This window comes from Lithobates pipiens, unplaced genomic scaffold, assembly GCF_037356315.1.
Source record: "Lithobates pipiens isolate NorthernLeopardFrog02 unplaced genomic scaffold, aLitPip1_a1.2 Scaffold_28, whole genome shotgun sequence".
In the NCBI taxonomy this organism is placed as follows: domain Eukaryota; kingdom Metazoa; phylum Chordata; class Amphibia; order Anura; family Ranidae; genus Lithobates; species Lithobates pipiens.
Genome location: NW_027507789.1, coordinates 183303490 through 183317812, shown reverse-complemented (window position 1 = coordinate 183317812; position 14323 = coordinate 183303490). Strand labels below are relative to the sequence as shown.

Here is a 14323-nt window from a genome sequence, read left to right as displayed (position 1 = left end):
TGACAGCCACAAACATTATTCCCAGAGGCATGATAAGATTTGTAATTTTACCACAATTTTGCAAAGGTTGCCTACCCCTGATTTAGAGCTTCCTGGTGGGTTTGTCCTGTTTGGAATGTATGTAACCTCTTCATAGACAGAGTAGTCCGCTGTAGTGAACAATTGTGCTAATTATCTACTGTGCTTGGTAAATGTGTATAAACATTGTTTATCCCTACCCTAGCTATAACATCAGAAGAATGACGAATTCTTCTTGCCAGAGACCTTTTTGCACCCTTTTTTCCCCAAAAGTAAAGTTTCTGAGCATAGGATATATTTTTTTTAAATTAGAATATGGTTTTATTTCCTTGTTCTAATACTCACGTTCATCACAGAGAGGCCCCTCTCTCGTACCCCACTGGAATCCTTGAACTATACTGTCCTTTACTGAACTCAGCAGAGCTTTGTCCACCTGAATAAAAAAACAAATAAAAAAAAACCGCAGAAGCAGTGAATGTGTGTACACAGCTGATTTATACACATGTAAAACTAACATCACAATTTATTGTATACAGATAAAGCAGAGCTAGGACAGTATGAAAATTCTTCTGATCATCCAGGGTGTGTATTTGCAATAGAGGGGCTATTTAAAAAAAAAAAAAAAAAAAAAGTACAGGAGGATCATCTGACAGTTTACTGAAAATGACTTACTTTAAACAGTTTACAATAGGTTCCCTAAAATCGAATAACCAGCAGGGAATATTGTTATTTAAAAACTGACACATACTGATGGACACTAATAGGCATTGATGAATGAACTCCTTGGTTGAAGGTTTAGGAAACATTGAGCTCAACGAAGCTTCACCCTGCTGACAGGTAAAAATTTACCTTAAAGTGGAACTGAAAGCTATAAAGATGTCCTCAAAAAAGGCAGGCAGAAGCAAAAGGATTGGTCACCAGCTGATCTTTCCCCCATGACTAAATTGCAATGCTTTGTCTCTATATGGAGGTAGCCATCCTTACACAGTACAGGCAGAGCTTTGTTTCCCTATGCCAGAGCTTCCAGCAAGGAGAAAAATGAGTGGTACAGTAATATCACCAAATCTTGCTGCAAATCTAGTGAGACTACCAGTCAGAGGCAGCAATGCCTGAGATCTCTGTATTTTTTTTATATATATATATATATATATATATATAAATGTATCCACAAAGGTCTGGTAGTGTGTGTGTGTGTGTGTGTGTGTGTGTGTGTGTATATATATATATACACACACACACACACACATACACACCCTACATTTTGTTAATTAGTTCCTCATAAAGAGTTCCTTCCCATCAATTCAACAATTACTTTGTTTTGCTGTTGCTTATCATTCCTCCACATATAACACAGCTGGTTGCAGACAGACACATACCTCAGATGGCAGAGTATCATCTACCAAAATGTTGGGTCCAGTAGTGTCTGGTCCAAATGCCCAGATAGAACGGGCAGCCAGCAAATCCCAATCATATTTTGTCTGGAAAAATTCTCCTAGTTTCTTCCTGTTCATCAGCAATATAAATAGTTAGGAACAGCAGTTAGTAATGTGACCCCTCTATTAAAAATATTGCAATTTCCAATGCATGCAGTTTACTTTGAGTGCCACTTCTGCAATACCACCTTTAACCAACAGATGGAACTAAAGCTCAACATAGAAACGACATGTGGCAAAGCAATGACATTCAAAAATATCTGTGAGATTCTATTTTTTTTCCCCAACCTCGAAAATTGTTATAAACATTAGAAATTAAAATGATAAGTGGTGACTATTGGGTATATTTTAAGATGCCAAGCTCTCTACTAGGGCTCAATGGGTTTCTCAGGAAACCTAAAGCTTTACACTGAATACGCACAGATTACCTAAATGTTGGCTCGTGGAAAAAATAGATTCAGAACCTACCACTACCGTTCCCTTAAAGTCTGGGGTCCCTGGATAGAGTGACAAGATACCAGTGACTCCCTTCACTTCATTTCCGCCTTGTCCCCACTTTAATTTACCCTATCACCCCATTGATCCATAGACTAATACTCAGTATACGACTATACTGTTATGTAATTAATGACCAAGGATGTGCTGGACCATTTGGGGCAATAAAGTGTCTAAACTGCTCCTGCGTGAGCAACCTTAGTTTGCAGGTAACACTGTGACTACTGTGATATGACAGTTTTAGTTCTTTTGGTTGATGTTTTTGCTTTACTTTTTCTTCTTTATCGTTTTCAAGAAATCTGTCAGTTTGTCATCATGTGATATTGCGGAGCATCTTCATGTTTGAGTTGTCATATTGTATGATACTATTCATGACCCTGTACTACTTTCAGTGTTAACATGTTTTTTGTTTGATGTGCAATAAACCAAGTTAAAAAAAAATAAAAAATCAGAACGACAGGAGCAGAACTCTTGAACTATATTTGTAAATGATCAAAACTCCCCTTCATCCATTACAGAACTCACCTGTTCCAAGAGATCTGCACAACTTCATTTTCAATGTCTTCAGCCAGCCCTTTCTCCAGTGGTTCTGCAATCATTGTGATCTTATTCCTTCACACAAAAGAATACATATCAGCCATAACTAAGAGTCCATATGTTCAAGATAAGAACAAAACAACAGTTCTTACTATGACTAGGGACTAGAGAGACTGACAAAAAGTTAATGAAAAAGTTACTGTAGGTTTACACATGAATAGTGAAAAATCAATACTTACTTCTTATTAGGTGTCTCAGCAAAGCACTTTAGTGATGAGGTTTCCACTACAGTCTCACAAAACGTCACCACAGGATCAGCCACCTGCAGAGCCAGTAAAATAAATTAACATTGATCTCAAAAAGAACCCTCTGTCAGACCATTCATCTCAACAGCTTCCCAGTATATGTGCATTAAACCTATTTTTGGTAAGTTATTTATCTGTAAAAGTCTCCATTTTGTAGACATCCGACAGCCCTGAAACTGCTGCTGGACACTACCATCTTGGATGTGAAGTCAGCAGCCCCAGCAGATTCATAGCTGTCACTCCAGTGTCACACTATAGTATTCTTTTCCACTCCTACCCCAGCAGCCCTGCCGTGGAACTTAAACACACACCATTAAATGAGTGAGCGACTAAATCAGACCTAGCATTAGTCCTATGTACAGCAAAGCTCAGAATAGGAGAGGAAGAAGCTGTACAACAAGGAGCCAGTCAGTTGTGCTGCAGTATTCATAAAATGTAACATGCTGATAGGAGGAGAGAGCAGAATGACTGACATATAAGCTCATCAGTCAACAGCTACTCCTTTCACTGTCCAGTCACAGGCTGGGGGAGGGTCAAGACCAATAGATGTTACATAACAGCAATAGAGGAAGAAAGGGTCTTTTTCTCTGCCAGACAATGTTTTGTGGCATGGTAGGACTGAGTAAATCTAAGGACCAGATGAAAAGAAACATACTATCTTTTGGTAGGCGGCTCCCATATATATATATTTCATCTGTGTAGTTAGCAGTTTGCTTGGAGGTTAGGTATAGGGCTGCTGATGGAAATTATTTTCAAACAATGTTTTTGTTATTCAAATGCAATCTTATTCATCCATCAGTAAAAGGAAAGGACACAAAACTAAGGAGAAAACAGAGGAACGGCCTGGACAACATTTTAATTTGCTCCTATAAGAACCAGTCACTTCACTTTAATGGCCACACTCACCTTAATGTCAATCTCTGAATACATCTTGCGGAGGTCGTGCATTACACAGTCCAAGTACAGCTCTCCGGTACCCAGAATGACGTGCTCCCCAGACTCTTCCACCTAGACACATGTATAACGTTACTGCAGCAAAAAATGTATAATACAAGAGCAGCACTGTATGACTCAAGACTTCAGTCCCTAAATTTCCAGTGCTTTCCCTCTACAGCACATTCTGGTGTTCACCATGTCAGGTAAGCTCCCTCAATGACTACTCACTAATGGTGGAAACCATCTACAGCAGGGGTCCCCAACCCCCGGTCGTGGCCTGGTGCCGGTGGGTGACCTGTTGGGGGCCAGGCCACTGGGGCGGTTGGTGGCAGCTCGATCTCTAATGGCAGCCACTATTTATTACCGCCTGGGCTCTGCCTCTTGTTTCTTCCCCTCCATGAGAGCTGGTCTTCAAAATCGCAGGGGAAACCAAATCACTCTGGCAATACAGCAGGAACACGGAAGTCTCATAATGGGCCATGCAGGAGACACCCTGCAGTCGACACCCTGCAGTCAGGCCCCTCCACACCATCCACTCAGAGCCCAGCCAAATGAAGACCCAGGTGGGACTGGGCTGTTGTTGGCCGGCAGCAGGGGACCTGAATGGGGGCATCAGGAGGATAGCAGCCGCCACTATTAAAGGGGGTGAAGCTTCACTCGCTTACCCCTTGCTGTGCGGCAATTGAATGATAACAGCACTTTATCGTAGCCACACAGCAGGGGGTGAGCGACAGGCAAGTGAAGCTCCACTCTTGTCAATAAGTGGCGGCTGCTCGCCTCCTTTTAACTCCCCAGGGCACAGCAAACGCTTGGATGCAGGAGCCTGGTGATCTGAGGTGCTCGGTGAATCTTTGTCCAGTGATCCATTTAATGAAACCTTTCTGCTAATGATCTGTAAATACAGACTGCACAGAAATTCCTGTTAAAACCCCATCAGTGAGTAGCAACAATATCACTCAGCCCTCAACACCCCCCCCAGGAAAGATTGGCCGCACAATACCGGATACTGGCAAAAAGTTTTGGGACCGCTGATCTACAGGATAAGTTGCTGTGACAAACTCGCAGCAGACACAGCCAATGCCAATAGCAGAAGGCAAGTTACCTTAGTGGTGAGCGAAGGGTAACTCTTGTTAACTTTTCTTAATCCATCTAACATCTTTGGCAGTTCTGATGGGTTCACGGGCTCCACAGCAATCTTGATGACTGACGTGGTGTTGAACTTTAATGGCCGGAAAATCTGAGCCTAGAAAAAAATTAAAATGTACAAAATGTTACCATACTGATTGTTAGTTTGCAATATTACATATTCCAGAACTCCATATTCCAATTGTAACTCCAGCCAAGTGTTTATTTTCTTTCAATTTTGGATAGTTAGTGAAGAGTTAGAAACTCTGTCAGAGTTTTATTGCTTTCTCAATGGATACATTTTTCTACAATTCCTCTTCCAGAGATGCAACGGGAAGTAGAAATCTCCTTAAAATGTGTTGAAATTCTATGACAGCCATCCTTGCTCAAAGACTTCTCTGCTAATGTTCTGGAGACAATCTTAACATTTTGCATTTTCCCAAAGTTATAAATGGTTCCAAACAGTACTCTATACATTGATACTCCTATTGGTCAGGATGGTGGCATGTTGATCAGCTTTCCAATTTATGCAACTGAAAACCCGCTTAACCACTTGCGGACCACCTGCAATGTACTGTGGACGGGCGGCTTGCAAAGGCAAAGTGAGGTACCCATATACCTCTGCCTGTTTCTGGGTTTAGGGCGTGCTCATGAGCCCCACCCCTCCCCAGCACCCGCTGTGAATGTACACAGCGGGAGACGGTCCCCAAGACCTGGCCAATGATTCGTGCCCAGGACCCGCTGTGTACAATCACTGCATGTCACTGGTGATGTCAGTGGCAGTCAGCTGCCCGCAGCTTCAGTTAGTGCCCGATTGCCCATCGCAGTCCCATTATAAAAGTCGCAGATCACTGCCACTAATAGTATATAAATAATAAAAATAAAAATTCCAGTATATATACACCATAGTTTGTAGACACTATAACTTTCACACGAGCCAATCCATTTTTTTTTTACCAAGCCATGTAGCAGAATACATTTTTGGACCAAAATCTATGAAGAAATTTTTCTTTTTTATTGGATACATTTTCAGTCTTTCATTTATATTGCAAAAATTGAAAAGCCCAGTGATGATTCAAATACCACCAAAAGAAAGCTCTATTTGTGAGAAATAAAATTATGTTTGGGTACAGAGTTGCATGGCCGTGCAATTACCAGTTAAAGTAGCGCAGTGCTAAATATAAAAAATGGCCTAGTCATGAAGGGGGTATTATCGTTCGGAGTGCAAGTGGTTAAATAAGCCAGACACGGGCCTCATATTTACCTCCTCATTGCCCCGTGGTTCAGTGATTGTGGCAGTCTTCACAATTGGCTGGTCCGCTCCCTCAATAAGAATCCAGTTTCCAGCTGGCACTCTGTTCACTTCAATTTGATACCTGTAAAGAACAGAACACAGTCACCTCTTGCAGGACGGAGAGTGCAATTAACCTCACGATGTAACAGTGTTGGAAGCTATGTCTCTGGCCAGTAGTGGGGCCTAGGTATAAAACTGAACAGGTGTTACTGGATAACAATTGATCCGAGAAGGATACATTGAAAACACTTCTCTTCAGAGAAGCCTACCCCACCCACACCTAACTGTATTTTCATTTTCTCCATCAGCTCATCCCCCCACAGTTAATACCTTTTGTTTCAACTTGACCCTGCCTTCTAGATTGTAAGCTCTAACGAGCAGGGCCCTCTGATCCCTCCTGTATTGATTTGTATTGTAAGTGTACTGTCTGCCCTCATATTGTAAAGCACTGCGCAAACTGTTGGCACTATATAAATCCTGAATAATAATAATTATTATGGTATAGGTATATTATTATATTTGTTAGATTAAACACATCCTAAGTAACATGTAGCTGTAACGCTAACAGATATTTATTACTTCTCACAGAGAGAACAGTACCACCCCTGCCAATACCTTCATCTGAATTTCTCCTCAGAAGGATAGAGCCATCTGTTCATGCAAAAACCAGGTTCAGCAGCTTCTTCCTGGACTGAGATGCTGGCTCAAGGATACCACAATGATCTATATTCTGGTGACTGTGCGGCGTGCTAGCAAAGGTTGTACATTGATCAACCCCCTGCTGCAGCCTTTTTCCTTGTTACAATGAATAAGTGATCACTAGGGGAGAGAAAACTGAGGAAAGGTTTCCTCTTACCTTAACAGACTGACAACAACATGTCAGCCTAGGACTAACTAAACTGGAAATCTGGGACTGCTTTTTATTGATAAAAAAGTACAGCTTATACAGTTAGTGTATATTGTGACATGCCAGGAATATAATCAAGTCTTAATGAAGTAGTCAAGGGCCACATTAACTTTTCATGGATAACAGGTGCTTTTAGTCTACACAGACCAGAACTGAGAATGAATGCGAGTTGAAAGTTTGTTTTTGTGGACTCACCTGGCCACGGACACCCACAATCTTCCCACAGTGCAGATCTGCGAGTCCTCTTCATCTTCTAAAGTGTAATTCTCCCCCAACACTTTCACTGCCTGCCCAGCATGAATGGTGCCACTCAACACCCGACCAAAGGCATGGAACTGCACCCCATCATCTGTACTGTACATCTTGGTGGTGTGACACATTAGAGGTCCCTAATACATACAGCAGAGACAAATATTACAGGACAGACAAAGCAGGACAATCTTCTTTTCACACAAAACTATTGTGTACCCTTAACTTACAATAAAACAGACTACTTATATATCACATTGTTTAAAAGGTAATGCAGTGCAAAAAACAGGATTTTATTTATCCATTGAGGGACACAGGAACTTTTTAGATCTTAATTCCATCTCTCTGACATTGTTTCATGTAACACTAATATTTAGGCTGCTCCCTTATAACATCTGGGCAGTCAAAGCTACATTGTCCGATAGTCTCCACAGCAGTCTGACAGAGCTTGCACCGACTGTTCCCTCTTCCGGAGGTCATCCAAGTATTACACAATGAAGAATGCCATGATAGCACAGTATTGCTAATACTGAGACTAACACCTTGGTGAACACGCAATGTTCAGATGAGGGGACAAAGGGCAGGGCCACACACTGAAAGGGTAGGGGCCCCACAGGAAAACATGGGAAATGTTAATGTCTACAGCCAGAAAGTCTATCTAGTGAAGGGAGGCAGGAGCAGATTTTGTAAAATTCATGCACAATTTCTGGACCCCGAATAAAGACATTCAGATCTTTGAGATTCAAAATGGGACAAATGTCTTCTTTGGGTTTGGGAACAGCAAACAAGCTGGAGTACAACTCCTGAAACAGTCCTGCCAAAGGAATTAGGGCAATGACAGTATGTGGCAAATGAGGTTTAATGTTGACAAATGTAAAGTTAAGCACTTGGGGGCGATGAATATGCATACATCATACATACTAGGGGGGAGTACAACTGGGGGAATCAATGGTGGAGAAGCATCTGGGGGTTTCGGTAGATAAATAAGCTCAATAACAGTGCACAGCATCAAGCTGTGGTTTTCAAAGCGAGCAAAGTCCTTTCTTGCATTGAGAGGTATGGACACCAGAGACAGATTATTTTGCCCCTGTACAAATCATCAGTAAGACCTCATCTGGAATATGCAGTTCAGTTTTGGGCACCAGTTCTCAAAAAGGATATTGGAGAACTGGAGAAAGGGCAACCAAACTGATAAGAGGCATGGAGGAGCTCAGCTATGAGGAAAGATTAGAGGAACTGAATTTATTCTCTCTTGAGAAGGAGGAGATTAAGGGGGGATATGGTCAACATGTGTAATATATATATATATATATATATACACACACACACACACACACATACATTTACCAGACAAGGTGGACCCACTTTCCAGCGGCCATTACGAGCTCGATTGACCCACTGCCGCTGGCAAGTGGGTCCACCTTGTCTGGTAAGAGTGGTAGTATGCTGCTAGGTGGAGGGTTTATCCTGGGCTTGAATCCTGTAAGTGGCAGTATAACTAAAAGGTTAAAGACTTCCTGTGTCCCTCAGTGGCTAAGAAATAAGATTTTGGCATCCCGAGTTACATTTATTTATCTAACGTTAGCATAAAGAAACAAACAAATAAATCACATAATAATTTCCTATGTCTGCAGCCTAATATTTTGCTGGTCAAGCTTAGGACACAGTATGCCCTGTAGGAAAATTGAGAGAAAGGCTTAGTGAATTTCTCTTGGCAGGAAAAAAAAAAAATTTAAATTTACATAAAACCAAGTTATACGCTGTAAAACTTGACAGTCACCCTTCTATGTGCAATGTTCAGTGGTCTCCCTGCTTGATAACACTAAATTTCATGAGTCAAGTCTGCATTCTGAGCACTTTTTTTTTTTTGCTGTGCCCATAACAGTGGAGACGTGGAACCTTGGGACATACAAAAGCATAGCACAAAGCATATCTGAAGCTGCATTGTAAAATTGTTCTTAGCGTTCATAAAATGGAGGGATCATATGAACTCACATCTGAATCACACTGGCTCATTTCCTCTCCTAGGTCACAATCGATGCCTCCAGTGTATGTGTGCTCAATCTTGGCTCTCGCACCACTCTTGGGTGAAGGGATGTGCTGGACACACATATCCACAAAACCTTGCATTGTGGAAGGAAGAAAAAAAAAAAAACAAATGAAGACGGCTACAGAAGAGAGTGGCAAATCTGCAACAACACCTGACCATAGTCTGACAATAATAAACCACCCACCAACCCACTCCGTCTTGCCCCAGGCACGGAAAGTCCTAAACACAATTTTATACACAGGTAAATGGATAAATATAAAGATCCAAACTTGGCAAAGAGTTTTGTGTAGAATGCCACTGCTGATGTGCTTCATAAAATGTTAATTTGCTGTCTCAGGCTTCAGCATTTAATCACTCAGAGTGAGCATACAGATGAGTTATTTAGCATCACTGAGATATTACTGTTCTGGGATACTGCTTCAGAAATGATACTGCCAGACAGACACAACCAGGTGTTTCCAGAAGATGAAGATAGTCAGTGATAGCAGATTTCATATATTTCTCAGGTGTGCTTTACAAGGATTCTGTCCAAAAATCAAAGCGCCTGCCTTAGAAGCATCAGAAGACGACTACCATTCTATGACTTGCACACTCTTATCAAGTTCCACAGCTGTCATCTCACTGACAGCAAAGCAAGAGAATGTCACCAGCACACCATGGAATGGGTCCAAAGCTTAATTCAGCGATCACATTATTACAGTAAAAGCACATGCCTGATGAAGTACAAGTCTGTGAAACATTGTTTCTCTTGTAATAATGTGATCGCCCAATAAACCTTTGGACCCATCCTGGAGATCCATGGTGTGCTGGTTGCGTTCTCTCACTTTGTCTTCGGTTCCAGCAGATGGTCGCTGCAGCACCTGCTACTAAACATCTCGGGTGAAATGGAAAGTCAATTGCCAGATAGTCTCATTCAGCATCGGTACCTGACCTCACAAATGGACACATTTTCAGACAGATACACTTCAAAATCTCATGGAAAGCCTTCCCAGACGAGTGAGGGTGGCTAAAGACCGCAGTTTTGTAATCCGTTGTTAAACAGTCACACGTTTTGTCCACACACACACACACACACACACACACACACACACACACACACACACACACACACACACACACACACACACACACACACACCCCACACACCCCACACACCCACCCCACACACCCCACACACACACCCCACACACACCCCACACACACCCCACACACACCCCACACACACACCACACACACACACCACACACACACCACACACACACCACACACACACCACACACACACCACACACACACCACACACACACCACACGTGTTGCCATTTAGTATATGCAAGCAATGTTAAACCTTGGATTAAGCCACAAATACATACAGGAGATATATATATATATATATATATATATGTATGATCCTGTGAGATTACCTGTAAACTCCCCAAAAAAGCGGTTACACACAAGCCTCAGCAGAGGTCGGATGTTCAGTTTTAACTCCTCCTTGGTGAGGTGGATCCCCAGCTCCTCCAGGGTCTGAGGCAGAGATGTGTCTACATCACCCACCACCTGCGCAACAAAAAAACGAACAATGAATAAATCAGAACTATGTGCACCAGGACCAGAACTTACACATATAAACCCAACATACCTGGGCCAGGATCTTGTAAAGGGGTTCAAGGACAAACTCCACAAAACTGCGTTGCGAGCTGCTTGTTGGAGCTTTCTTGGTAAATTTTCGTCTTGAAAAATGGTAGAAAAGTGAACAAGTTAGAAACCAATTGTAAGATGGAAATATAGAAATACCGAAGCACACACATCCATACAAAGCAGGCTAAGACCTTTAAAAAATCTGCAATGTGTCCTGATTTGTTTAGAACAGATCCAATATATGAGAACCAAGTTGCAATACACACATTTTTATGGAGAACAGAAAATTCATCCACACAGCAAACAAAATCTGCTGGCTTATCTCCATGCCAAGCACTGCAACAAATCAGAGAAGCAACAAATCCCACAATGCAAAACCACAATCCAATCCTAATTAAAAAAACAATAAAAAAAAAAAAAAAAACAGACACTAATAAATATTTGTTATGGATTACCTTAGGTACAGCTCATTACAACTATACACTTTGTCCCATGCATTATGTTTCTTACACACTTACAGTGGGTTCTGTTATTAGCACTGTGGCCCTAGGATCAAGTACTCTAACTGCATGAAGCTTTTACGGTCCTTGTGTTATCTCAGATCCCTGCCCCATTTCAAAACCATTTGGGGAATCTAAAGTGAGCAAATGACCAGGCTATGGACATTCAAGCTTTTACTTATTCTTAAAGCAGACCTTTAGTCATTTGTTTCAACTTTCCATCTATTAAATCTTCTGCTCTTGTTGTTTTAACTTTGGATAGTAAACAATGTTTTCCTGCCAGTAAATACCTTATACAGCCCACTTCCTATTTCTTGGCTTATGTTCTTATGACATCATGCACAGCTCTCTCTCTCCTAAAAGTTTACCAGGAAGGAGGGAGGATGAGTCATAAGAGGGAAATGAGAGCTGCAGAGCTGGAGGTGTGTCTGTGTAAATCCAGGAATTTAACAGGTAGCAGCTTCAGCTGCCCACAGTTAAAATGGCTGCAGCCACGTTTAGTGGAGGGAGATTTCGGCAGCATATTTGGCAAGTACAGAATCGCAGTATATATAAAAAAATATGCAAAGTGGTTGGAGGGAAGCTTCAGAGTGGCAAAGGTGTTTTTATTACAAATTACGTGAGCAGACTGCAGTTCCTCTTTAACAAGCAGTAAATGGGCATTAAAACAATCCCTCACTGACCTCTGTAGCTGCAGGCACTGTGAAACAATTCAATTAAGGTTGTCCAGACCTTCTCTCAGCAGCTCAGCCCTCCCAGAAGTAAGTCGGCAGCCCAGCTTACCCTACACTACTTCTCCCAGCAATGACCCAGTAGCCTTCCAATCTTCTAACCTCCAATGTACAAAGTGATGGGGGCATGGTGTGCTGGGCTGCTGAAAGCATGACCGAGATGATTTTAGTGCTACTGCTGAAAGGAGGATTTGGATCTGCAGTGTCTGTAGCTATGGAAGTCACTGAGAGAACGATTACAAAGGTAATGTACAGCTTGCTAAACGAGTAAATAAATCTAGTATGTGTGCTCAATTGTGGTGGGAATCGAATACTGTAAGTCCTTTCAGGGACAGAATCTGAGAAAACAGTTTGAGCTCCATAAACAAGAACAAAAAAAAAGGCAAGCTAATAATTATTTTCCCCACTGTATATGTGATGTCTTGTAAAATAAATACTTACGTCTTTGGATTGAAGTAGATATCGCCCCACAGTCGTTTAGAAAACTCCAGGTGGTTGATATCACCTAAGGAAAACATGACAATGTTACAAGATTCTTTTAATACTCATCTACATTAAAGCCTTTGTTAACCTAAAAAAAAAAAAAAAAAAAAATTGGATCCGGTTCCCTTAAAACCCCTTTCACACTTGTGTGATTTTACCAACTTGCAGTCCCAAGTCGCACAAGTGTGAAAGGGGCCTAAAGCATGTTATGTTATACAGCACAGTGCTTGTGCTGTGTAATTTGACCCACTCTATCACCTGAATTACCTGGCTGATCCTGCCTGGCTATACCCTCCCCTCTGTAAACTGACCATGGTTTATCATGGCGGCTGAGCCCTGATACCGTGGTCAGTTTACATGCTTCTGACCATCCGCAGCCCTGCTGTCTCCCTCTCTCCTCCTCACCCTCCCCTCCCTGCCTGTCAGCTCTATGCCATGGACCACCCACCTTTCCTGTTGCTGGAATTACTGTAATTTTGTTATATAATCCTCCTTGTTTCATACACCCTGTGTGCCTCTGTTTTTGTGGTTTATAAAAAAAAATAATGCTGTAGAAACCTGATTCCAGTGCACTGCTCGGCAATCACGTGACCCAACAGGTCTCTCTCTCCTCCTGAGTGACATCAGCAGGGAATCCTCGGCCCCTCCCACTCTAGCTGTCAGATCGTGAGAGAGGAGACCCGGCCAGTCATGTGATCGCCGAGTAGCGCACTGGAACCAGGTATTTACAGCATTTTTTTAAATAAAAGACAGAGGCACACAGGTGTATGAAACAAGGACTATTATACAAACGCATGCAAATGGCTTAACAACCACTTTAAGGAAACTATATGGGTTAATTTTTAAAGTTGCGACATATACAGTATAAACTTTTACAGTGAAAAGTGGAGATGTTAACCTGTGTGTTTCTCAATAAAATTGATTTGACAGAAAAGTGGAGATGTTGCCCACAAAAGCCAATCAAATTCTTTAAGGGCTGGATCACACAACAAAAATGCACTCCAGATCGGTTCCGGATGCATTTTTGCATGTGCGTTTTTAAAGTGTTTCCGGGTGCATTCCAGATACGTTTTACTGCGTTCAAGTACAGTCCCAGTGCAGCATATTCTACTTTTATTTCTGGAACTGGAGAGCCTTGGAACTGACTGCACTGGTTTCAACTATGCCATTGGAAACCATATAACTTGCTTTACATGCTTTTTTTTATGCAGAAAAAAAAAAACGCACTGGACTGCATGAGTGAACGGGGCCCTAACCACTGAACATTGCACCTAACCACTTATCGACCAGGAATGTATCCGTACATTGCTAGACATCAAATGGTTATTCCGGGCTGATGCCTACAGGCTGCTTTTAGAGCCGGCAGTTGGCTCTCTTGTAAAAGCAATCCTAGCAGATAACAAGCCACTGGATTGCTTTTCCCAGCACCCCCACCTTTGGAAGCTTTACCTCCTACATGACCAGGCCATTTTTTTGCATTACAGCAATGCGTTACTTTAACTGACAATTGCACAGTAATGCAATGATGTACCCAAATTAAATTTGTGTCATTTTATAGAGCTTTCTTTTGGTGGTATTTGATCACCACTGCGTTTTTTACATTTTTAGCACTATAAACAAA

General features: G+C 41.8%; 1 protein-coding gene across 2 annotated transcripts in view; it reads right to left on the bottom strand.

Moving 5' to 3' along the window:
* EFTUD2 (elongation factor Tu GTP binding domain containing 2) overlaps positions 1 to 14323 on the bottom strand; it is a 38606-nt gene that overhangs the window by 6401 nt on the left and 17882 nt on the right. For both annotated transcript variants that reach the window (XM_077460082.1, XM_077460083.1), the window contains exons 12-23: positions 12661 to 12724; positions 10990 to 11080; positions 10772 to 10907; positions 9295 to 9422; positions 7246 to 7439; positions 6114 to 6225; positions 4827 to 4967; positions 3695 to 3796; positions 2723 to 2805; positions 2472 to 2558; positions 1395 to 1521; positions 364 to 451 (exon numbers count right to left, since the gene is read on the bottom strand). In XM_077460082.1, the coding sequence (XP_077316208.1) occupies positions 364 to 451; positions 1395 to 1521; positions 2472 to 2558; positions 2723 to 2805; positions 3695 to 3796; positions 4827 to 4967; positions 6114 to 6225; positions 7246 to 7439; positions 9295 to 9422; positions 10772 to 10907; positions 10990 to 11080; positions 12661 to 12724 (1353 nt within the window). The remainder of the gene's footprint in view (positions 1 to 363; positions 452 to 1394; positions 1522 to 2471; positions 2559 to 2722; positions 2806 to 3694; positions 3797 to 4826; positions 4968 to 6113; positions 6226 to 7245; positions 7440 to 9294; positions 9423 to 10771; positions 10908 to 10989; positions 11081 to 12660; positions 12725 to 14323) is intronic.